Genomic DNA, 26816 nt, shown 5'->3' with positions numbered 1-26816 from the left:
GCGTGGGTGGATTCCTGCCTAACATGGTGGAAAACGAGTGACTTAATAACTTTGTTTCAACTTACACAGAGTATGGCGCCACTCATCCCTCAGTCACAGAAACCACACCACGTGATCACGTATTGGCCGGCTCCTGGAGTGATGACTTCTCAGCTCTCTCCGCTTTTAGCTCAGATTGGCCCCTCTAAAAGGAAGAATTCTGAATTGAAAATTGCGTACTTTTCTCTCCCTACCATCAAAATCGTTCAGCTGTAGCGCCCTTTCGGTGCCTAGTTGCCAAGCCATACGAAGGAAGCAGGAGGGCTGGGATACTGCCAGGTTGCCCAAGCCTAGACAGGGGAAGTCAACAGGCAGATGTCGGGTTCGAACCACGGACCTTCCGGACAGTAACTTCGCGCTCTAACCACTTGGCCCATCTCACCCTCTGCCCACCATCAGGTGTATAGTTGCCTCAAGTCTAACACCAGTGCATACTATGCGTGGGATACCGGACACTCTAGCATTCTTCAGAAGCTTTTCGTTTCAATGCGGGACGAACAGACACAACTACCCCAGGACGACAGTCAGGCAACCGTTAGACCTTTTAGGGTATCGTGACCATACACAGTGAATAGAATCACTACTACTGCACTCCGCCTACTACATGTACGCACAAGCCATTGCGCGACAGATTCACACATGCTGGCGTGAATTTGCTGACCAGAAGTTCCGTTTTATGCCTCTCGACTTCTCCTGTGTAGGCTTGGGCAACCTGACAGTATGCCAGCCCTCGTGCTTCCTTCGGCTGGCATGGAAGCTAGGCACCGAAAAGGGGCCATAGCTGAACGACCACATTGTGGTCCTTCGCGTGTCGTGCTAGGCTTTGAATCGATAATTAGCCATGTACTTCATTGAACGTCCGTCATTTCGGATGACTCGCTCGTTTTTAAAGAAGCGCACTTAAAAATCACGGTAAACGTCTCACTTCACCAAACGGTACTTTTTTAGTTTATGGTCGTACTGTGTTCTAATGAAAAATAACGCGAGATGTGGCTTGCAATCGCTGTTCCGTTTGCTGAGCTGGGTGACCGAATTTCCTAGCTCAGCTCAGCGGAGAGAAAAACGACTATCTACGCAAGATGAGGTACAAATACACCCATCCATAACACGACAATATTTAGAAAACCTGATTAGCTCCACTGGTTAAGTGAATAAACAGAAACTAATCACATTACAGCACATCACAATGCAGTAAATTACTGTACCATAAACTATACTATACAATACTATACTATACTATACTGTACTATACTATACTATACTATACTATACTATACTATACTATACTATACTATACTGTACTGTACTGCACTGTACTGCACCGTACTGTACTGTGTGCACTTAATCGATTCAACAAACCTTGCTGTAATGACCAACATTAAGGTTGTACATGGCTGTCATACAGGTGTGCCATTATATTCCAAATAGTACGACTGGGTTTGCTGAGCATTTTCGAGACCGCACCGGAGATGGTTCAATGTAGCTGGTGACCACTCAATGGTTGCGGACAAATTGTTGGGCTGATTTCATTAAACGACTAGGTAACGATAAAAACTGAGTGCCTCGGAAAAATCTACTTACACGTGACAAAAATCCGGTAGGACATTCATGTCTACATACAATGTGATTCAAGACCAAGCATCAGACGATCGAAGAGTATCACGTCCACACTCTACAGTGCGAATGATCGTTTTTCGCTATGTATCTGGTAAAACAGGTTGTATAACAATAGTTGTTTATCACGACTTTCCAGTAAGAATTTACTGGGCATTCTCCCTAGTTTAGAAAACAAGGATCTGTAAGCTGTAGTCTGCAGTTGGTCTTTGTTACACCGGCCCATCCACGTCAAAACGGATGGAATCCCAAACAATGTATGGTAACTACACATGAAGATTCTTTCGAAGAGAAGTCGTTGCAAGTCATCTGCTCAAGGCGGGGGGACTGAGTTCCTCCATTAACTATCGCTGTAAGTTCTACAGCCAGCAGTACATATTTAATGACTTCTCAGAAAGCAGTGATTCGTGTGGAGTTGTTCATGTGCTAGCTTGATCATTTATCACTCTACGCCATCCCGTGACGATTTTAGGTCGCTCCATGCCAAACGGACGTGAGTATGCCCTCAAGTCCACTAGTTTTAATACATTCTCTGGCAATAAGCCACTTCGTCACGGCCGACTTGAATCCAGTCGAGAGCCTGTTTGCAACACAGGATCTCCAGTCAATCCCTCCGGCTCACCAAAACTGACGAGACTTGGAAGAAAAAAATCAAAGGCTCCCTCTCCACCGCTTTCAGGAGCTCCTTTGGCCCAAGAAGATGAAGGTAAGATGCAATTACTTCGTGATAGGTCAAATTTGGTCGTGATTTTTTCTTCTAAATATTTATCGTCATTTTTGTAGTTCACTAGCGAAAGACCTAAGAGGCCGTTTGGTGGTTTTGACTTCGGCTCTGGTGCAGTTGTTTTTTTTATAAAAAACAGTTACTGTTTCAAATTATACCTATCTAATCGGTTTTCATGAAATTCCGTTATGATTCCGTTCATAGGGCAATCTGTTGGCAAGCGCGTACCGTCCCCTCCGAACATGTTTTCAGAACTACGTAAGCACCCACGCTATTTCCGAATAAAATCTAAATACTGCAAGTATCGGACAATATTATAAAAACTGAATGCGATCGGTTCATTACATTGATCTTCCATTGTAAGAAATTTCAAAAGACATTTCACTCACCTGATAAGAAATCAGAAAGGTTCATAGTCACACTACTCTCGTTTGAACGGTCGTATTCCTGTTCTGGCGTAGTTGTTCCGGTGACAAAGGAAGCACTGGACTCGAGTTTTGTTCGTATTAGAGCTCATCAGCAGTTCATATCCAATGACCGTGCCGGGATTTGAACCCCGGACATCTGACATGCGAGGGTTTCAAGCGTGTGTCACGCTACCTGACTGGAGGGTCAATCAATCGTCACAACCAGGACAGTTACTGGGTCGTCATTCAATGAGTCGGGCACACCAATCACATCGTTTAATTGTGGACACGTTCGTCTGTTCAGAGGTGAAAATTCAGATTCGTCTAACGTGCGTTGATGGAGTAGTGGTTACACGCTCGCCTCGCACGTCAGATGTCCGGGGTTCAAATCCCGACACAGCCATTGGATATTCACTGTTGGTGAGCTCTAATAAGAGCGAAAGTCGGGTCCAGTGCTTCCGTTTCGTGTGGACTCATCGGAACAATTACGCCAGAACAGGAATACGGCCGTCCAAACGAGAGAGGTGTGATTATGAACAAAATACCTATCCTGCAAAATCCCAAAATTGAATTCGGTATAGGTCAGAGAATGATGAAGTTCCACTAAGGTACCGGACAACCGCGTCTCGACTCCGAGTTACTCAGTAATGGGAGCCCACCTAAACACGGCACGTGAGCGCGTGCACTCTCACCTCGGTAAAAAAAGATGACCAACCAAATGTTAAAATTCACCTTTTACGCCTTCTCACCTGTCTTCCTCCGTGCCAACGTCATTGTGAACAGTTTTTGTTTCCACTAATAACATCCCTTATGAAACAATAGCTAATTCGTGAAATTAATTCCTTCACATTTCACCCAAGAGTTGTTCCGACAAACCTGTTGGTCATATCCGGGGATAAGACATTCAAGCCTCGATAGACTAGGGACCGTATGCCGAGGTGTTTTACAACATCTGAGTTGTATCTTGCGTATCTATGGACAAGTTTTAAACGCTTATGGGCATAGCTGGATGAGCTATCTCAGCCTCATGCTTATCGATCCAAAAAGTCTTCTAAACGACTTTCGATCTGTCGGCAAATCAATCAGTATTACTTCAAGGCCGAACGTTTTAACCTTTGGCAAAGTTTGTTCCATCTACATGCAGAAAACAGTGGTCAATGGGCTCTCTTCGTATGCCAGTTAGTCAGAACTAGTAGTTGCATCTCGTGTGTCCTTTCTGTAGCAAAACGTTATTTGTTTTGATATTTTGATGTATTTTTTTATTCACAATTTGTTTATCCATCGTATTTCCTTCACGCAATTCATGAGCTGCGGCCATTCATACTTTTAATATGATGTACTGACCGATTCTGATTACGTTACCGGTCATAAATCTTCCAAATATCCGGGAACCTTAGACACACCCAGTTTCCTTAATACAATATGCAAAACACGACTGGGTGCTGAGTAGCCCTCAACGTCGATGAATAATCACTTTCTGTAAGATGCAATGCGTTTCATCCTGTGCACAAGGTTTACAACTCCATTTGATTACTTCTCGTCCTTGATTTCAGCATTTTTTGACTACCCGTCGATGGAGAGTAGAACCATTAGAACTACACCGCACTCGGAGCGTCAACGTCTCCATCGCGTTACCCTTCCCGGACTCGGTGACTTCCAAAGTAGTCATGGCACGCCGGACGACGGTTCCTTGGTCAGCCAAAGACCACCTGTGAAGCCCCCGCGCAAAGCTGTGGTTTTATCAAATACCACACACCACTTTGTATCTCCAAATCGGTCGTATGAGTCACCCCGTCGAAACTATCAGACAACTTCATCCGAAACAAACAATATCATCCGACACAAAAATGTCCCCAGTCCAGGCAGGTAATATTCACACCGCCACTCAGAAGTCCTTCAGTTCCAAAGACTGTCACTCACTGAATAGTCTGTATTTTGGGAGTCCAATTCTCCCAGCCGTGTACATTGATGGTGGTTTCCTTTATTCCAGTTAAAATATGCAGTGTTTTTTCTGGATAGCAAGAATTCGACATGTAGACCTGCCGCACTTATTATCAAATATATTTCAGATCAATACATGCCTACTTTGTTCACTAACGTAATCTGCACGAACACGTAGTCAGACGTACCCCGGAAACTGTTCCTCATTCTTCCAACAATTTCATTCTAGCATTTGACTACTCAATAACTAACCAGTAGTAAAAATACGCAATTCGAGATCAACTGGACACCGATAGGTGCACCACATTCCTTCGGGAAACTTACTCTCAGATTCTCACAGTGTCACAATTAGTACATTAGGGAAGACAGGAGAAAGCTCTTAAAATTCATATATTCATTCATTCATTCATTTCGCAAATCACCGCCAGCACAAATTTTATTGACTCAAAAAAAAGCAATCTTTAACTAGACTTAACACTTAACGCCAAAACAGCAGGTTTATTAGCTTTGAGAGCGAAACGTGTGGTAGCTTTGAACGTAATACACTACTCATGTGGTTTCTCAAGACTCTTCGACAGCGCACGACCAGTTTCACCCTTTTTGGGGATCACCAGATGAGCACGATCCCCTAGTTTCTGCCAACCTTATGTTCTGCTTGAACCCAAATTGCCCGAAATTAGCGAACTACACTCAATTGCAAACAAATTTGGTTTTACGAGAGAACCACCTAGAATCCAGCTGAATCTCTCGTTTATGATGTTTCTAAGCAACTGAATGTGCTGCACCAGGCCACCTCGAATGTCGTACCACCTGAAACAAAAAATTATACAACAAACCTCATGGTCGTGGCGTCAACAATTGCTCACATCTGTCACTGACCGGTATAAATCAATGTCAAGGTCCGCAGATCGGAGCAGAGTGTTGGCCCAGGAGTGTGGGTTGCGGTCGTTCTTTCTGAGACCATTCTACTGGTTCTGATTGGTGGTGCAGTCGCACAAAAATTAAGACAGAACGGGTCAGGGCAGGCTTATCTATACTTTTATGCGTCACTGCCAAGCCTCTGGACTATGGGATATCAAGTCAAAGCCTTTTCAACCCCTAAATTTTGCAACGTTTTTTTTCTCAAATTCATATAAGAATCTCAGGTGTACTGAACTAATTAAATATATTCATTCAGTCGTCGCCCTTACTAAAAATCTGGTCCTGAAAGTTATTACAACGGCAGCTTCAGTACCGTCTATCGTCAAGTTAACCAATAAGGGCTGGGGCTCTGAGGACAAAGGACGGTAAAAATCAGGCGGTCTCTCATTTAGAGTGTACTAAATCCCAGACTCAACGTTTTGCTACTCTATGATTATGACGGTGCTCAAAGTAATGTTCTACAGCCCCTCAAGACTCCCATCCCCTTGTGTATCAGTTCGCCCACGTAGCCAAATGGACTTGTTTTGGCTCACCAACAATGAGAATCACCAGGCCATCCGATAACTTCAACATACTCCCAGTTTTTAGTATCCCATGTCTTATTGGACAGTTGCAGTCTGTCGTTTAGGTATGCCTTTTGCTTTATATACGTTTTTTCTTGAGAAACTTCCTGATGGTTAATTCAAACAAACATTGATATTAAAGGAATGAATAAATGGCACCTGGACGGTATTACGGTAGCTCTACAAGCGGAGAAACTTGTGCAATTGAATATCCATCCATTTCAACTTGAAAAGGGCCATTTTTAGACAAAAATACTGCCTTAGATGAATGTTACCAAATGACCTGATAGCTAGATGAATGTGTTTTGTGAGAATGTATAGAGCCATCGGGTTTGCGATAAGGAGTGAACGGTAATGTTTACAGGAACACCAAACAGATCTTCCGTTTTGTGAAGAAACAGTGCTTCGGTAAGTGATTTGCGGGCCACTGTTATCTACAAGTTATCCACTGCTCAGTATCAGACCATTTAGTGAAATCCGTCACGGAAATATGCTTCTTGCTTTTTAGTTGCTTCTGTTTGTTGAACATATCGATTTTTATGTTCCTTGGTTTTCACTTTTTCAGCTACCCGAGATTGCACGTCAAAGTGGTGTTTTCTATGAAAGCCAGTGAGTAACAAGCTCCTAACCAAAGAGCCAAGGAGGTACTTAATTTTTCTCGTGTGCGCGTGTATCCCGATAGTCAATTCTCAAGTACTAGATGCCCGCATTTCACGAAAAAACGGAGTTCTAATCTCGGCTGAAGAGGAAATCATGAAGTAATCTCGAGCGCAACACAGCAGTAACAAAGTCCCGCGTGGGCCACGTGGCACGGACCGTCTAAATAAGCACGCCACAAGCGCCGTGAGTACATCGTTCAGGTGATCAACGTAGATACCGCTTTGTGATGGTCGGGTCATTAGTTGTTACTTATTCCATTTGCATTTTCTGTGGGAAGATGGTCAAAAACCATTCTGTCAGGTGCGCCACCATATAGCCTACACCAGAAGACAGTCATAAATTTGGCTTTTGTCTCGAATAAATTAGCCAGCACTCCTTCTGAGTTGATGTACCGCAGGATTCGGCTGTTTTTATTGATACTTTAATCCTGGTTTCAACAGAGACCATAGTCGAACCAATCAAAAAAATCCTATTCAAATTTCGATCGCCTATAGAATTCACACATAAGGCTCCGTGATATTCCGCATATCGATTGGTTGTTTGCAAATGCGAATTGCTAGAGCATCCATTAAGGGTCAGCTGTTGGAATATTTTTCTGGAAAGCGGAAGATTTTAGAGTTTTAAATCCCATTGGAAATCAGTCACTTTGTTTTGGTAAACGCAATAAATGGGACGTGCTGTGCCAAGCAGAGAACAAATGAGATAAACAGCTTTCAAGCATTATAAGCGAGAGGTTCAGCTGTCAAAACCAAATCACTATACAAATGAGTTTTATTTCGCTAATTTCGTGTAATTTGCGCGCAAGCGGATCATAAGGTTAACAAATTCTGGGACTGTGCCTACCTGATGAGTCCCAAGTAGAGCAAAACCTGTTGTGGGATGTCGAAGAGTTTTTAGTAACCTTATGAGCAGTATATTATGTTTATATAGCATATTCTGAAATATGAGTTGGCCTGTTTCGGCACATTCGTTTGCTTCAAACGAATCCCAGACGAGAGAGTTAGCTTTATTCTAGCTGTGTTTCCCGTTCAAACCTAAATCGTATGCAAATGGGTATACTTCGTTAGCTTTCAACTTTAATATAGAATGTGCTGCTGTGAGATTCACACATACGGTCATTGAAAACACACTTATAAAACCGAATTTTATGCCGAATATCCAAAGATTTGTAAGCAAAGTTGTCGGAAGTGAAGTAAAACTTATGGTGAAACATTTCTGCTCTGTGGGTAGACTTATCTGAGCAATTTCTCTTCACCGAAAATAGGCTTCATTCGAAGAACCAAAATTGATCCATTGTCCAAATTACCGTGCAATCATGTAGGGCAAACTCGGTCAGTTTAGCTCTGAGGCAGTAGGATCGTAAGGCTAATTAGTTATCACAATAATAAAACGTCACAGTGAATAATGGATATGCAACAATTATTTATGCGACGTGACTTTGTGCAACAAGACGAGGTTACGTGTTCCCAAATATATATGCAGTTGCGCACCTCGGGAATTGAATCTCACAACCGAACACCGTCACAGAATTTTTTTCAGACCTGAGATTGTTCTAAGGAGAATGAATCTGACTGATCACCATACACCCGGAATAAATGAAAAGTCAAGCACTATGCTGCCGAAGGTCAGTTTATGATCATGTGCTTCATCTACATACCGGCTGTTCATGGTCTTGCCAACAGTCCTTGACTGGCAGACACTCAACCGCCATTTGCGGTACGTGTATTCTACAATCAGAAGTTTCTCCGGACAAATTATTCTCGGCGTCGCGGTCACAGACTCCATTCAAACGCACAGCAAGGCAGTGTTTATGTGTGTGTGTGCAATGTGGGACTCACTCTATTTGTTTGTTTAATCTTCTTCATTAAGCCGAAAGCCAAGCTCTTGAACAATGACCACATTTCTGTGGTGACCGAAAAGAGTGCATTCACTCACTGTAATCTATCCGCCCGACTTTAACACGAGATTTTTTCAGCAAAGCTACTGATATTTTGACAAAGTAAACAAATTGCGTTGCTTACCATTTTATATCCAAATCTCTGAATGAGTTCGGAGTCTTTTGAGAACCGCTTAGGGTTTGGCCTGCCGAAAACTTCGTTTTCCTCCTTTTTGAATCGCATGGGACAGCCCGGCAACCTTGAAAATCGGTGCATGAAATGGTGATGTATTACTTGAGCGATTTGAGTAGTCACCAGCATTTACTTACGGAGATGGTCTTTTGTCTACTGTCCGGGAAGAGTGAGTTCACTAATTTAGATATTGAAGAAATGCCAAAGGTTCTGGTGTTATTGTGGGATTTTGTAGAACACACACTCGCATGATTCACGTTTGAACTATCCTATTCCTTGCGCGATCGTCCTGGTGAGTCCACACCAAAAGGAGGAAGCACTGGACTCAAGCTCATCAACAGTGCTTATCCTGGGTTTGAACTCCACACATCTGACATGCGAGGCGAGCGTGTTACCAATACCCAACAATCGCACGCTGGACTCATCCAGATTTTTCCGTCTGAACAGCTGAACCAGACTTGTAAGAATGCGAGGTATTTCCGAGCGGTATAGACAAGAATATATGTTTGGGAGTTAGCCAGGTGCATCGAAAGAAAGGATTCAGACAACGGAAAACATGTGGTTCGGTTACAGAAGGAGATGGCTGAATATTATTAGTATAATTAACCTGAGGAGGAAAATTGTTTTCACAATAAAATCTAAGTCTTCGTCAGATTTCAATTTTGAACTAAAATCCGAACAATCAAAATGAAATAAAATGGTTTTTCTGTTCAGTCGCTCGTGATTCCAAGTTCATATTTCCGCTAGAGGACGCAAACACTAGCAAGTTGGACGGTGTGCGGTTTTATCGAAAGTGACTGGCCCTCATAAGGGTTCACCAGAAATTAGTTGTAATTGTATAAGGCACGTAGTTATCCGAGTTTGTCAACTGCTTTCCTCCCCGCAACCGACTACCATGTCTCAGGTTCCAGATTGCTAGATCCACATAGGAACTACACCAAATCACGACTCTGTGGATCGTGCAGACATACGCCTTTCAAATTCTTCCGGGTTGGTGATTGAAAAACGCCTGGTTCAAGGAGGACATACGGTTGACAGAAACTCTGGGACCGTGCCTACCTGATGAGCCCCAAGAAGGGCAAAACCGGTCTTGGGCTGTCAAAGAGTCTTCAGCAACCTTGTGAGTAATTTCCTTTATGACAATATACTGCGATATCTCGAATATCGTGCCAGCTGAAACATGAGGTGGCCCGTGTGCAGCACATTCAGTTGTAGAATATCATGAACGAGAGATCCATTTGAGTCTCTCGTGAAAACCAGATTGATTTGAAAATGTGTGTATTTCTCGTCCCGCTTGATCGACCCTTACTTCTCACATCCAAGACCCAATGCCTTCGTTCAACGACCAAAATATAAGGATATCCGTACGACTACGTTTCAAGGAAACCTCAGATTTTGTGAATATGGTGCTCTGAGTTCCTTCGCTGCCATAAAATTTTCTTGGGTAAGCGAACAGTTGGGAGTGTTGGTTGTCAAACTGCTGCCTTAGTTTGGCGGTCGGAAGCTAGAAAATGAACGTCCTTAGAGGATAGTTCACAAAAGCACGGTCTAGCGGACTGATTTGCGGAATGCACGTGATACATATATGCAAATAATATGTGAATAAAATGGTTCAGGCGAATGGTCCATGTTCCACTCTGATTTATCATTCTATGACGTTTACAAGGAGTAGACAGCCTCCGACGATAAACGACCACCGCCGATTGGACTGTTTTCTGGCCAGCTAGTCATTAATTTCGCTGGAAAAAATGCATGACAAATTGTTCTGTGATTTAGAATCCCCCAAACCTGCCAACCTGCGCAGCCGGAAGCTATGGACAAAGCCAAATTATAGCAAAATTTATAAAGATAAACGTAATATATGTTTGTTTTCCAACGAAACGTACAACTTTGTTTATGGTAGAATAAGAAATCAGGCTAGTCCATACTTTAATCAAATTAAACGGGTGTGTTTCCAACGGCATCAAGGTCGCAACATGCCGCGATTTGAAATACTGCTCACTACAAAGATGACTTTGTGGTAATTTTCAACCGTAAGTCGATAACTTTAAAATTAAATGACGGATTAAAACTCCACCATTAGGTGTCTGTGACTCACTGGATGAACTTTGGGGAACATGTAGATCAACTCAGTTCGTCCGACTGGTCGGTAGTGGTAGCGATACCTCCACAGTCTTTCCAAATTCAGAATTCTTCGGAGTGAAACAAGAGGTTTACAAGCTGATACTCCGCAAGCTAGAGTCCACACAGGAATTCTTCGGAGTGAAACAAGAGGTTTACCAGCTGATACTCCGCAAGCTAGAGTCTACACAGGCTATACTGCTCCTTTTGTGCGCCTCGTCTGCTCACCTCCGTGAACTTGAGAGCACTCATGGGTTGTAGTGTTTATCTTCCGAGAGGTCGGAAGCTCCAACCAAAGCTCTGCATCTGGAATGCACGCGTACAAACTTGGGCAACATAGCAGTACCTCGGCCCTTGGGGTTTTTTACTTCGGGCGATATGGAAGCTATGCATCAAAAGGTCACTACAGCAGAATGATTAATGTTTTCGTACTTCTACTCTTGGTTTAGTAATCCGGGGTGTAAGCTTTGTTAAATGACGCGGAGATTTCTGGCGCTATTATATACAGTTATATGTATATACGTATAATTCTAGTCATGTGATTTTGTGTTTAGATGCAGGAAAATTAACTCACTAGTAGGCCCTACTGTTTACTGCAACTGTTTACTGTCAACCTGCTAGTGAACTTGTGTTAAAGTGTAGTTGGATTCAAGCATCTCAAGGATCCACTGAGAAAAAATCGTTGCCATTAATGCAGATTAAAGTGAACCTTATACTCGATAAACGACGGTGGAAGCCTTTATTCAGGGTACCATACATATTATTAAAAAACATATCTACCGACTTCCTCGGTTTGTTCTAAATAATGTTTCGTCAGATTGTTTACTAAGACTGATATCTCAGAAATTTCGTATAGATCCTTGTAAAAAAAAACGTTCTACTGGAGCGTCCGTGGGATTCCGAGCGGTATTCAAGACATGCGAGTTACAACCACTACAGCACAGAACGTTGAACACATCTGAGTTTTCACCTTGGAACAGGTGAGTCTAGGCTGACGTTCAAACACCTACACGGCCAAGAATAGGCACTGCTGTTGAGCTCTAACAAGAGCGAAGCTCGAGTCCAATGCTTCTCACGTTTGGTGTGAAATCACCGGAACAATTCCGCTGGAATAGAAAGATGTCCGCTCAAGTGACGGTGATGTGAAAGTGGATTCTACAAATCCCGCAACATCGAATAGCCGAAAGAATGTTCGCGGATGTCTGAACCACTACAGCGCCTTTGAAATTTCAGAAACTGGTTGGTATTGTTTCAAATAGTCACCACCTGCACGTTCCCTATCCAAAATTCGAGTAGATGTCAATTTGTTTTCCGAAGGAATTAAGGGTTGGTGTGGCAATCACTAAATGAAAATAGATTAAATGAATTCATAACGTCAACACTCTCATCTCATTACATCATCAGCTGTCATTAATTTTAGATGCATATTTTGGTCCAGAACATGACCAATAAGCTAACCAGTGAAGCTGCGACTGATCAAGCCACAAGGAAGGCCAGGGGGATTGTGGCGTCAGATCTTTCGTGTGCTGGGACGGCACAAACACGTCTTGTCAAGGACGCTTTCTAGTTCAGTCCCCTGCTACAGACACACATGGGAATAAGGGCTACGTTATAAGTATCCGAAACTCGAAGTGAGTGACATTCATTCCTCTGCATTTTGGCAAGTCAAAAAGGTGTCGTTGGGCTAGCTAAGGGAATTACTATCATATTTTCTTCCATCAACAGAATGCGAAGCTCGAGAAAGCTCAATGGTTACGGAGCAAACTTACTGAACGGAAGTTCCTTGTTTGGAATCCACCAATCACATGCTGATTTCTCCTGTCTGAGCTTGAGCAACAAGGCAATATCTCAACTCTCTTGCTTCCTTCAGGTATGCACCGAAAGGGTGTTACGGCTGAAAGATGATTTATATACAGCCACTTTATTTTATTAGAACAGTAGAAGTTGTTTGGAAAAGAAGCAAAATGTTCAACACATGTTGTTGGGGTTGGAATCATTAGTATACAAAAAGCGATTCAAAAGTACTTCTTGTCACTTGAAATTTTGGGAGCAAATGTTTGTCCCCAAGTGGATTCATGATACCGGAGATGTCTCTGCAATATTCTAGTCCAGACTACGGCAGACCGACCCTTGCCTAGCCCCAAGGTGGTCTAGAAATTCGCCTGTACTCCATGATCCACACTCGAACGCAATTTACATCCTACATCCTGGTCAATTTCATAGTCAGGCGAGCTATCTACTGGAACCCTAGACGTTGAGAATGCACTCTGGAACGGATTGACAATTTCTTCGGAGTAGATCAAAAGTCGATCAGTTTCGGCCGGAGCCATACGCCGAACGATTGGTAATATCCGACGTGTCACAGCTGGTAGCTAAATCTGATTACTTTGTTGCCCTGAGATTAGTGTAGGCAAATTTGCGTTAAATTACCGTCGCAGTTTCCCGGTTCTTCCAGTTGCATTCTCCAAATTGTGTTGTGAGGGATACACACTGATGCATCTAAGCCGAATAGTGTCTACTTTTCTTACACATCGGAGGGCGAGGGAGACATTTCACCGTAAGCGCAGAAAGCCATGGAAAGAACGCAAATTGGCTTACAAAGTTGTTATCTTAATAAATAAAAATACAAAATTGTACCCACTGGCCATGTTCTCACAAGAGGGCACCCCAAAGGAGGAGCACGCTAATGGTTACACAAGGTTTACGTGAGTGAAACAATTGTTGTCATCACTCCATGTTTCTATAGGTTTCGTGACGTTTCCTTAAGTCATAATGAAAATTCCACAGAATTCCAAGCGACGTAACGACTGTAGAGTCCTGGGAGATCACAAAACGCTTGGGTGCTGTCGGTGCTACTCGCCTCCCAGGATGGGGACCGCGTGATCCTCACTGTGCCTGATTGGAAACACTAAAAGATCTGGCTACCAACCGGTGTCAGTGGCGTTCTTGTTGTCAGTTTCTATCCAGATTGCCTGAGTGAGTGTCTGGAGGTGTAGGTACCTCGGAATGATTAAGGTAAGCTAGAACTAAGTCCCTTCTCCGTCCACCTTTACTCTTATGTTTACAATAAGGATTTCAAATAAGTCATGGTTGTACGACAGTGAAGCATCGGTGTTGAACACTGATGTCATGCTGTCGATGATGATGACGACGGATGTTTTAGCTTTGTTACTTGGATGTAATTAGCTAATTTGATGGGATGACGGTCTGTTGTGTAAGTTGGCCCTTTTTCGCAAACTGTATGGTGTTTCGGGCATGGTCAACCGAATATCTCTTTCCCGATGATCGCTAACCAAGCGCTCTGCATGACAGCTGATTGACACTTAAGTTGAAAAAATCACCAGCTATCTACAAATTCTCCTTGGTTTCAAACTTCATGAAAGCTCTGTTGGAGCTCACTAGCAGTTTCCCCATTTTCGGAGTAAATCAGGTGGACTTATTCACCTTACTTCCAACTGTATATGGCCGAAAATGAGGAAAATCTTTCCTATAATTTTACGGTAATCCGGCTCGTTTGTGTGAGAGTTGTGTAGTCTTTCGTGCTAAAATGAGCCATCTGGATACTGGGTCAACACAGGGTGCTTACAACAACCCTGTCGCACCTGAGGTATCTTAAGGTTTCATTCATGAAGTGATTTGAGCAGGTGAACGAAATCTTTGGACAGTATAAAAATCTGCTGGAATCTCCTGGCAAGGATGTCATCAAGATGATGCTGCGAACAAAAATATGTTTCTAATGTTGGCCCAACAACCACAGTGTGTTCAACTACTCCAGAGGACTGTGTTTTTACAATTGTAGTGCCCCGTATTTTGTTCACTTGCAACTATTTGCGAATTTTGTAGAAGTCACATCACATGTGTGGACAGTTATCCTCCTGTCCCGGTGTCCGATGTCGAACAAACTGAGCACATCGATCAAGCGTTAACTCGTTCGCCTGTGCGCTGGTAGAGAAGTGGTAACACACTTCTCTCATATGTCCGGAGTTCAAATCCCTGCGAAGGCCAACGATAAGCACCGAGGGCGAAACTTGAGTTCACGGGCTCCGCCGTCGGCGTGGATTCACCAGGATACTTGCACAAGGACAGGAGGTCGACCGCTCCAAAGGGAGTGATGTAAATGTGAATTCACATTTTGTTACTTGAGCTTTCTTATGACTGACGTACAAACGCAGCTAATTTGACGTCAACCACTATGCGAAGCCTTTCGACAAAGAATGTTTTTCTCCCGGCTGTTACGTCACCCCACATCTGCTAGTCGCCAGATGTGGTTGTGAGCTTGCCAGTTTCTATGACTGATCGACGCGGCAACAGCACTAAGCTAACCGACAGTTCCTAAGCGTGGTATCCCATAATTTTGACAGTTAAAAGCAAACTTTTCCAAAATGCAATTTATCTGTTGAGTAGGTGTGCAACCAAAGTGGAAACCGATCACGAAACACCAAGCAATTGTTTTCATTTTCACCTTCGGTTAACCTGTAGAGTATTTGCAATTCTCATTTCTGAGTGAATATCACGTGCACTCCACCATAAATCAGAATGATCAGAATTTTGCAAATGATTTATCTTGAGTCGCATGCATGCCAACAATCCCGAATTTGTCACAGGATAAATCTGTAGAAAAGTTGTACAAATTTCTATAAAACGCAGACTCATTCTGACTGTGGGTTTGGTTTTGTTTCCGTAAAAAAAGTAATATCAGCCAATCCTCAAGCACTCAGTCTAATTTATGTTGTGCCTACCTGATTGGTGTCATTCTCTCAAGGAGAAAACCTAGACTAATCTTGAGGAGATAGCAAAAACGTTTACTATGGAGTACTTCAGTTCTATTCAAAATTTTGGTCTTATGTCAGAAGTCACGTTCCGTTGAAATGAATCTGCTCGCCTAATGCGTTTCACCAAGTCGGCGATGGTGCTATCTTCCGAAGCAAGCGATGTACACTAGTCTCTCGTGCTTGATAGGTGAGGCTTGCTATTTCCACTGAACCCTTGACATCCAAGAGTGGCTTTAGTCGTTTAAAGGCAAAACGTTTGAGGCTAACTCAGTAGAATTGTTTTGATTTTGACCACCACCATACTCCGAGTAGCACTCATGCTCGTTACTGTTGGAAACCCAATCAATGTGCAATGGTTTGCACCGAATGTGGGCTGGAAAATAACTCCCAAGAGATTGTCAAGAAATAAAGATAACCATCTGGTTAATGTGATATAAATCTGGAGAATTCAGCAGCCAGAAGAATGATCTATTCCATAACTTGTCAGATTTGATTGGTCTACACTTACGATAACGATCATAACACAATTAACAGACGATCGCGCAGCTTTTACGACTTTCATGCTCATTCATAGATGACGGTAAGTGAAGGATTGGAGCCAAAAACAACAGACGTCTTCTTAATCAGTTTCCAAAGTAGCAAACTTTTGTGTGGTATGAATCCCGACAAAAACCATGACCAACATTCAGGCTATCCTGTGAGACGTGTTTAACCTAAAACAACACTAAAATTCTCGTTTGGTCTCAGAACGGTCAGTAAATACCTTTGTGGGAAATTCCCCTCGGGACGGTTGGACGTAGGATTGGGTTGTTCCATCAAAGTTTAAAGAACCATCCAACCGCACAACTACCAACCCATAGCTACGCACCACTACTCTCTCTAACAGCGCGCTGATGATGAAACGTTTGTAGTGAAATTGCCCAGCCCAGCAAAGAACATCCACGTTAGTTGAGCTACCAACATTTTTCTTCTACAGAAAAAACCGTCCGTTTTTGGAGTCTATGCTTTATGATAAAAATAGCAATCAGTTAAGTTGACCAACTGGGGATAAGCACATCACCATATGAGGCTCTTTGGGCTATTCACAAAGGCCAACCAAAAGGAAGCAATCTTGGAATTCCTTTGCTAAAAAGAATCACGGCTGTCAGGTTAATTGGCTCAGAACTGCATGGATCCAGTTGCTCTGTTTCAACATGCAATTCTTAGAAGTCGAAGCTATCCATTGTCTCAAATGAATATGCGGCTTCACACTCAAAACAGAACTATTGTAGCTTGGTCTCTTTCTACAACCCACGTCCGGACTACGGGCGGATGTGTCCAAACTGCTCAATCGCGTGTTCGCTAGTATGACTGCATGATTTTCTGTCTGTTAAGCTATGTCCCTGATATTTTTCTGGATGTCCACACCTCCAATAAGTAGGTAATTAGAAGTGGATCTGTGACAGAAATTGTAGGAACTGGTGACAATCCACATCTCCATTCTCTTCCGGTTGCGAGGCGGAGGCTTTCAATGACACCATAAGAACAAGCCAGATGAAGCTTGTAACTGACTTTCATTTGTCTACTTCAAGCGCACTTCATACTGAACCAAATGGCAAAGCAACTTACTCAGCTAAGGGTTGTGGTACCAGTGGAAGGAAGAAGGCCTTCGCTGCAGAGTTATTAGAAAACGCCAAGTGAACAGTTACAGACTAATGGACAGGGAAGCAAACCTCTCATATGCACGTTGTTTACAACAACTGAATATCCATCTTCCTGAACTTTCCTGGATATTCATTGACAGTTGCTCAAATGCAAGCAAATGCGGCTCCGCAAATTCTGTAATAGATCTCACTTTTCAAGAGACGCGAAGCGGGTTTACGAGAAAATATACTACTTGCATGCCTCATCAGTAGTATCCATCGCTACACCAGTATCATGCGACGGATGCGGCTGGTGTCAATACTACTACTGTGTTCCTCAAAGTTTTGATTCTGAGAATGCAAGTAGTTGCCCTTTATACGTCCAGTTCCCGCTAGAAAGCTTGAGTTGAAACTTTCTGTCCCGTTTTGGGCGAATTTTTTCTTTGACTCATTGACAACAGTTGCGGCATAGGCGATGGAATAAAAAAATTCCCATTTTCAACACGCACTTTATCTTGCATCCAGAATGTAAAAGACTATTAAAGCCATTACCGTTGAGTTCAGAGTGAATTAAAACCAACAGTGTCATTTTAGACAAAGGCACAGATAGAGTACGGATTTCATCAGTCGTCTAATAGCGAATCGGTCTCCTGCTTGGGCTTTGCTAAACAGCATCACGCTATTCATTGAAAAAATGAGCATTCCGGAGAGTTCGCAACCACTTCGTTACCTATGTTTGAACTACATTTGGGGTGCTTTGTATACTTGAGTATTACTTGAACGTCTTTCTAAAAGTTTGTTTCTAGTCTGTCGAAACCGTTGATGTGTATTTACTTAGCGCTGGTCACGTGACATGGACTGTTCAAGCGTTCCGGCGCAGACCAACACCTATCATATGCGTCCATGGCTGTCTTAATTGGGGTGGCGAGTAAGTCAGTAGTCTGGAGGGCCTTAAGTCTCAGTTTGTTATAAACCACGATCCGTTTTTCATCTGAGTGTTTTCAACTGAATAGGACAGACCTCGTTTTCAGTATTTTGTTTACGTCGGTTGACCGTTAATCTTCTCCATCCTGGCACAGTCCTCATGGCAGTTTTCAGTTGACTAGCGGTCATCGCATGGGTGCTATCACAGTCACGATTCAGGTTACCTCGACACCATGACGTGGCACACAACTGGTGTGCATGTGGGGGTCACGTATGGTTTGATAGGCCCATCAGAAGGCTTAGTCAATTGTAAACCATGCGTATTACGGTACGGATTGTACCTTTGTGATGCGCGTTACGGAAGTCAGGATCTAGAAGTGAATATCAATCAGAGAAGAGCGCACAAAACGATAAATCTGGTCTAATTAATTACAAAGTGACTGGTGCCTAAGGCCAAATCAAGCTTGCTTCCATTCTCTGATACGTGCTTTCAAATGTGCAGGACTCTCTGATCTTTTCGGGTAAGAACAGAAAAGATACGATAAAAATCAAACTTCAGCCGTACAAAAAAGAAAAACTGGCAAACGGATCACGATTTTTTGCAGGCTCGGTCAGCACACTCAGTAAGTGGAGAAAGAGTGACTTGAAAAAGTTACCTCCGACAACATGCCAAAACAGATAAAAGTAGGAATCACAAAACCACACTATACTTCTGGAAGATCAATTTTTCCTGCTCAAAGGACGAAAATCGGTTTTAATTTGTTTGCTGTCTGTCTGCTTACCCGAAATCTAAATGACTGAGCCGACTGTGTTTCACCTGATCCACAGGTTTTGTTTGGGGTGAGACGGCCCAAGTGGTAAGAGCGCCAATTTACTGACCGGAAGGTCCATGGTTCGAATCCGACCTCCGCCTCTGAACTTCCCCCATCTGGGCTTGAGCAACTTGGCAGTATCCCAGCCCTCGTGCTTCCTTTGGGTGGCATGGCAGCTAGGCACCGAAAGGGTGCTACAGCTGGACGCTTTCTTTTTTTCTAAGTTTTGCTTTGACTTTTCTGGCAACACGTCGAATTTGAGTGGCTTACCACCTAATTCCAGACGACGGGGATGAGCAGTTTTGGGAAAGCTGCTTGAAAGCATGGACGACCGATGAACAGGATATGAAGTGGGCCATTACCTATTCGTAGTTATCTTGATGGATGAACTCAAAGAACGTCCGCTGATAAAGTTTGAATCGCTCCATCATGTGACAAGTGTAGTAAGCTGATGAGATGGGAGGCAGAAACAGTTCAAAACACACCGGTACAGTGACCCGTCCAGTGTATTACTTTACATTTGAGAGGATGCCATGGAAACATTCCCCTTTCAAGCACCAACTGACTATGGTTGATCCGCATTTCCAAAGCTCCAGACTTTATTTCAAACAACTAATTATATATCACCTGAAAATCCATAAAACTGTAATNCTCCTAATTTTTCTTTTTTTTTTCTTTCGAAATGAAGCCTCTAGAAAGAAACTACTCACACGGTTGCTTAAGACTCTTCGACAGCCGACGACTGGTGTCACTTTTCTTGGAGTTTATCAGGTAGGCGCGGTCCCCGAGTTTCCGTACGGTTTATGTTCTACTTGGACCTAAACTAAACTGATTTCATTAACTACACTCATTTGCATATCAACTTGGTTTTCATAAGAGACTCAAATGAGTCTCTCGTTTATGAAATTTTAAAAGTTTTCTGAATGCTAACTCATGATACAGATAGTTTCAAACCAGCGAAACAGTCATAACGTAGAGACTCTATTGGTTGCTGTGTCATCCTGTGTCCTGGGTGATCGATGACAACGTGGCCTTTGAGATTGTCCTCCCATGCCTTCGTATTTTGCTCTATGACGGAGTGATCTCTTCCCTTCACCTCTCTCGGTTCTGACTTGTGAACTTTGTTGATCCGCTACGTCACAAAACGTGATTCAGTACGCAGTGCACACGAACTACACAACACCACGTTTGTAGGTACCAAGCTTACAGTCGGACCAAAGAGGAACAACTGGAACTTTTTAGTGGACGAAAAGTGGACGGGAAACTGGAAACCTTCGTAAACCGGAAAGAGACGGATCAGATTCTGAACTACAGCAACAATCATCCCGTGAACAGTTCACTGATGATGTCAACTCGATTGGGGATGAAACTTCCTCAAACAAGTTGCCCAGCTCAGCGAACAAACAAACGGCCATCTATGCTACCTGAGCGACCAACATTCGCCATTTTGGTGCAAGGGTCTTGCATCAGAACGTTCTGTGGCTAAAATACCCATCAAGCTAGATTATCCGCCGAGTTCTGGGGCCATGCGACCGATAATGCTATGCCATCTGATATTAATCTACTCCGTGACATGCACTGTCTGTCTGTCAGATTAGAGAAAAAATTGACTTAGTAGACTTGACGGTACTGGTTTCCGCATAGCGTTGGGCTTGCGTCTTGGTTCCAAAGAGCTTACCACAAAAGTGCACTGTGCACGGGCCATGATGCCCGGATAAACCATTTTATCTATTTAATTGATTTAACTGTACTCGTACTGTACTTGTACTTAGGTTGGGATAACTATTCAGTGGCGACCGCTTGGTGAAGCATCTGGGCACATATATTTTAAACTTAGCATTTATCAGCCTGGTCGCCCAGACCTAGTATCGGATACCTTTACCGACCCTTGGCCGAAGCATAAAAATCATTGATCGTTGTTGAATCTAACTTGACCTTATGATAATTCCCCCATTGATTTGCTTACTCCACTCGTGTACTTTTTACCTTCACGTGTTTTGATCGTACGTATCCGCCATTCACCTGGCAGCAGAGGTCATCCTGTCCGACTGTGGTTTACTGGCATGTGTGTGAATGTGCGCAGCTGACCTGCTCACCCATTCGTGTTCGTGCTTTGTTTGCTGAGACTACCTTGGCTTGCTTTCTCATGAGTTTCGTCTGATTGTACCGCCAATCGGAATTACGAGACTGTCCTCAGAAGAGATGACCACAACCCACACTACACAGGTAAAAACTCCCCTCGTGGTTGTTTGGTATGCTGACCTTGGCACTGCACTGTCCCGGTCAGTGACATACTTGTGCACCTGTTGATGCCATGTACGTGGAAAATTGGATTTTCTTGTGTAAATTTGCTTACCTTTGTGTATACAGTGTCATAGACGTTTGAATCCAATCCTTCGTTTCGACATTCGGAATCATCAGAGTGGAAGTTCCGCATCGGTAACCTAAACAATCGTAAATTTTCACAGAACAGCCGATGAGAAAGTGAGAGTAATCCATCTTTGTAATGTACCACTCATAAGGTTGCTGAAAATCCGTCGACAGCCCACGACCGGTTTCGCCCATTTTGAGGCTCATCAGGTAGGCGCAGTCCCCGGGTTTCCGTCAACCTTATGTTCTACTTGAAACCAAATTGCACGAAATTAGCGAATATACATTCTTTTGCAAACTAATTTGTTTTTTTCTGGAGACTCACCTGGAACCCAGCTGAATGTCTCGTTTATGATGTTCTCAGGTAACTGAATGTGCTGCCCTAGGATGCCTCACGTTTCAGTCGCTGCGATATTCGAGATATCGCGATACATCTATATATTTGTAATGTACTACTCATAAGGTTGCTGAAAATCCGTCGACAGCCCACGACCGTTTCCGCTCTTCTTCGGGGCTCATCAGTTGTCTGAGAAAATCACAAACGAGAGATTCAGCTGGGTTTAAGGTTAGTCTCTCGAAAAACCAAAGTATTTTGCAAATGGTTGTATATTCGCTAACCGAGAGTAATCCACTTCATTATCACCACAAATGAGAAACAGAAATCCGGAAATTAAGGGAAATTTTAATTAGTCATCGCTAATTTGATCAGCAACTTGAATACTAAAATGATGCGTTCAGATCAGCCCACACTTTGGAAGCCAATAAAGCAAAATAAGCACGCCTTTTTTACTATCGTGTTCTGAGGTAATCTCAGTTGCTCGATGATTTTACGAGGTTCTATTCCTTCAATTGTATATTCCACGTGATTTGTCACTCGTTGCCATTTGAACGTATTCGTTATTGTCCTATCCACCAATGAGATTTTGCGAAAAGGCAACTCAAGCATGATTGGACAGCGTTGAGCTCACCACAGAAAAAGTCCCAAAGGCCACCTGACTTTGGGAATCAGTGTTATGCTTACGTCCCATGCAAGGAAGTGACCATTGCAGTGCGCCAAACATTTACTCTTTGTTGTGTGAAGGTATACATAGGGAATACACAACGTGTCATCATGACTACCCAGCACTCATGCACTTCCGTCAGATATTTTCAGCTATTTACGGCCCTATTGGACTGACAATCTGTTGTATATCGGTATTATCCAATGTGTTTAGCGCTGTCATTTTGTCCAAACGCTGGCTTCGCCGCCCAACCACTACAATTTTGATTGGTGTTGCCGCCATGGATCTATCTGTGTCCTTGAGTCAGATACCTCTACTCATCCGGTTTTATCTAGCCAGGAGTAAAATATCCTCGGGCACAAACCAGATCACGATGAATCTGTGGAACGTTTCATCGGATATTTGGAGCATACCAGGATGTAATAAACCTCAAGGCGATTACCCCTTCTTACATCACGATTGGTACGACTGGCGATGTCATACTACCAATGATTACGGTTTTATTTCTTGGGGATTGGCTGTGTTCTTCTTGGTTGCGTTCGCTATTACCCTAACCAGCCATACATGCTCCATGTGGTTCGGCGTAGTGTTGGCCGTATTTCGTTGGTGGCTCATATGTGATTTGAATCGCACAATGTCGGAGATGCGAAAGGCGTTGCAAACACAAGACAGTCAGAGAATTGGACCTTCCGTATCACAACTAATCACTGTACCCCGAGATCTTCCGGTCACACGTATATGTGTCCACTGTGGGCGTGCATTTTTTGTCAGCTCACACAATAAAAACGAGGACGGTGCACCATTTAACTGTAACTGCATTGATGAACAGTTGTTGTTGGAGACTAAAAGTGGGTATTCCAGAGGTTCCATCGAGGATCAGTCCCCTTCTACAGCAATATCTCAGGGATCAAAACGAGAGAGAAGCAACTACGCCGCGCGTTTTTTATGTTTACCACTTCGTATGACAAGAACCAACTTGTCACAAACTCAGAATTCTCACAAAAAACCAATCGTGAGCCACTTATCTACAAAGAAATATTGTATGGAGTTTCTATTTTGCAAAAAGAAGTCAGATCTACTTGAACGGAGCCGAACAAGACCACTGCTGTTGATCGTAACTGTTAGTATACTCGTTTTGTCCATACCCTACTATATGACGCTCAAGGTCCGAACGATTTATCAACCACACTTTGGGGAAAACACCTTCTCGTCCGGCTTTCAGCTGAACCAGCTTTGTGTAGACAATTGCACAGTGCGTGCTGCACTGATTGGCTATCGACCGAGTAGGAATGTGAATTCTTCGACAGAGTCATACAACTTCTGGTTTGTCGCCGGAGTCGGTAAAATTATTCCGTGTTTCTTGATCTTGTTTTTTTGTATGCGTATACTAGCTCACTTGAAGCACAGTTTAGCCCTGCGCTGCGCTGTGGTGTTCACTCACCCTTCGTATATAGCAGACCATGGAGAAAGAGTTCCTAACGGGAAAGCGATGTCGAGATCTTTCAAACAACGACTTCGACTTCATCGGCACGTCACTGTGTTGCTCACAATAGTAATCCTTTTAGCTATACCATCAGAACTGCCCACCGCGCTTATCCTTGTGTTGAAACGATACTCGCATTTCGGCGAATGTCTTCTGCTTGCATTCGGGGATCTCTTGGACTGCCTGGCACTAGTAAAGAACTGTCTGACTTTTGTAATTTATTGTGCAATGTCTTCGGAATTTCGCGAAGCATTTTGTGACACTCTGAAACGGATTTGGCGTTCCGTACATTTGAAATTACGAATCCAGCATTTTTGTATGAGTTGCTGAAATAAAACCTGTGAAGTGTGACTTGACAAAGTCACGTAAAACTACGAATTACTGAGTGTGACGTGTGACGTGTGTGAGTAATTGATCTCCTTATTGCTTATGAAGCTGAAAGAAAAATCTCTCTAAAGCGAAACGAAATCATTTTACCCAATTTTTTTTATCTCAGAGAAATGTACGGATATACTATTGTGTAAAATAACATTGAAAACGATAGTACTTATCAAATTTTTCTAACGAGGGTGCCAAACTAACTACATTTCAAGAGGTGACGAGAAACACATGGGGAGTTCAGAAAAACACATTTCAGTCTTTCTGCAGGGTTTATTATGACCTTGATATAATGAGATAGTAAAATCATGCTTGCACCTGAAAACAATTCAACCATAACGTACATACCTGTACAGAGCGCTTATCTGGAATTTAAGCGCTGTTTCGGTCCCGACAATGGACTTTACCATGCCTTCGCCGTAAATTCCCTCTGAGTTAAGCAGATGGAAGGTCCCACAACCCAATCTCCTCATAGTAGGAAAAGCCCTTTTTATCGCCTGTACCAGGTACCAACGCGAGCGCTCAAACACCAAGCACCATTCGGATCGGTAGCCTTATTTTCTCTTATCCAAAGTAGCGTCCTTACCAGCTCTTTGACCATATGTGCGTATGTCTAAACTTGAAGACGTTGTAGTTTGGTTACAGGTAGAAATATTCGTATACTTATACAGATGAACTTAAAAAACACAATAGACTTCCGGCGTTGTGGCAGGATTACCGAAGCTCGAATAGTCTTGTGACGTTCCACACCCACTGCCTACTGTCATCGAACTTATCATGTGAGTGCTGAGGAAAAAAGTTAGCTTGCGATGCAAGCGTAAGCCAGGGGTTTGAGATCAATTTCCGTATTACTTGTCAGTTTCTGTAAGACCAGAAACGACACCGGAAGACGGAGGAGCACAGTGAGGCAGAAGACATGAGGAATAGAAGTGGAGTTTGAAATTCCGTTCCAATCACTGGTTTATCTGATGTACAGGTTCTGTTAAAAATGTCTGGTTTCCAAAACAGCCTGTGAAATATCTGCGCAGAACAACTACTCGTCACTTCCTTGGTCCTCCAGAACGGTAAGCCAAGTTTCATATCAAGTCTTTGGAAAACACTGGCCTATTTTCAGTGAAAATGTTGTGCCGAAGTAAACTTTCCTGGAGCACTCAGTTCTTTAAAAATCACAGAACAGGCAAACCTAGCTCAGACCTGATCAGTTTCAACGAAGAAACCGAAAGATTTTTTTTTACCGAAAACAGGTGAATTTGTGGATAACTTCAGCGTCACTTGAATGGCCGTCGAAAGGGTTTGGTGTGTGCTCCGAGTTTACTTGTTTTTGATGTAAGTGACCTGACGAACGGTCGATTCTTCATCCAGCTCAAAATCCGTTCACTCACCTGTAAGTAACGTAATTTCTTCGACCGCCTAAAGAAGTTTATTTACTCGTGACTTCTTTGAATGCCCACATCAGGAATGAGCCAATCAAGATGTAGCCACTTCACTCTCATATGAAAAAACTGGAATGGCGATGATGTTAGAAGTAGGAAGCATTTCGACAAATACACTCAGTTGCAAATCGATTTGGTTTTCATGGGAGACTCAAGTGAATCTCTTGTTTATGATGTTGACTGTCGAAGAGTTTTCTTCAACCCTGTGAATAGTTTCCTTTATGAGAATGTACTGCGATATCTCGAATAACGTACCAACTGAAACATGAGGCGGCCTGTGTGCAGCACTATCCATTGAAGGACATCATAAACGAGAGATTCACTTGAGTCCTCCGTTGAAACCAAATGGATTAGCAAATGAGTGTATTTGTCGTAATCAGTCCAATTTGGGTTCACGTAGAACATTGCGTTGACGGAAGCTCAGGGACTATGTCTGCCTAATGAGTCCCAAGTAGGACGAAATCGGTTGAGCTGTCGAAAAGTTTCCGGAAACCTTGTGAGTAGCTTCCTTCATGGGAATCATTTCATAAAGCAGCACCGAACATTTTCGTGGATCCCGACAAATGCAAACTTCTCAAAAGCGGGGGAAAATAGTGGAGTTATAAAATCCATTAACGAACGGAAAAACGTCAACAAGCCGGAGAAATCCCAAGTTGAAGATAAGACTGGTGGAATCCCGGAGATTGTGCCTAGTTGATGAGCTCCAAGAAGGACGAAACCGGCCGTGTTTTTTCAAACAACTTTCAGGAGCAGTGTGGGTATTCTTCAGTGGAAAGGGTCTTTTGGCCTCTACCACCAGCCGACATCAAAATGATGCTACCAAATGACTTGTGGAAATAGTTCAGCCGACTATACAAAATGTCTTGCAACTTGCCCGGACAGATGGATTCCAATTTGCAAGAGCGATAACAGATAAAAACGTAACCATCAATATACAGTGAAACACACAATTACTTTTTAAG

General features: G+C 43.1%; 2 protein-coding genes across 2 annotated transcripts in view; both read left to right on the top strand.

Moving 5' to 3' along the window:
- Nucleotides 1–4828, top strand: part of T265_03758 (hypothetical protein) — a gene marked incomplete at both ends in the record, with an annotated part of 39621 nt that extends 34793 nt beyond the window's left edge. The window contains 2 exons of the mRNA XM_009168311.1: nt 2126–2359; nt 4338–4828. Coding sequence (XP_009166575.1) covers nt 2126–2359; nt 4338–4654 — 551 coding nt within the window. The remainder of the gene's footprint in view (nt 1–2125; nt 2360–4337) is intronic.
- Nucleotides 4829–22687: 17859 nt separating this feature from the next.
- Nucleotides 22688–24235, top strand: T265_13315 (hypothetical protein; the record flags this gene model as incomplete). Its single annotated transcript, XM_009168339.1, has 2 exons — nt 22688–23519; nt 24018–24235. Coding segments are annotated over 2 exons (1050 nt in total), but the record flags the coding sequence as incomplete, so codon positions are not given.
- Nucleotides 24236–26816: the final 2581 nt, after the last annotated feature.

This window comes from Opisthorchis viverrini (genome assembly GCF_000715545.1).
Source record: "Opisthorchis viverrini unplaced genomic scaffold opera_v5_60, whole genome shotgun sequence".
NCBI lineage: Eukaryota > Metazoa > Platyhelminthes > Trematoda > Opisthorchiida > Opisthorchiidae > Opisthorchis > Opisthorchis viverrini.
This window is presented reverse-complemented; position numbering and strand designations above follow the sequence as displayed.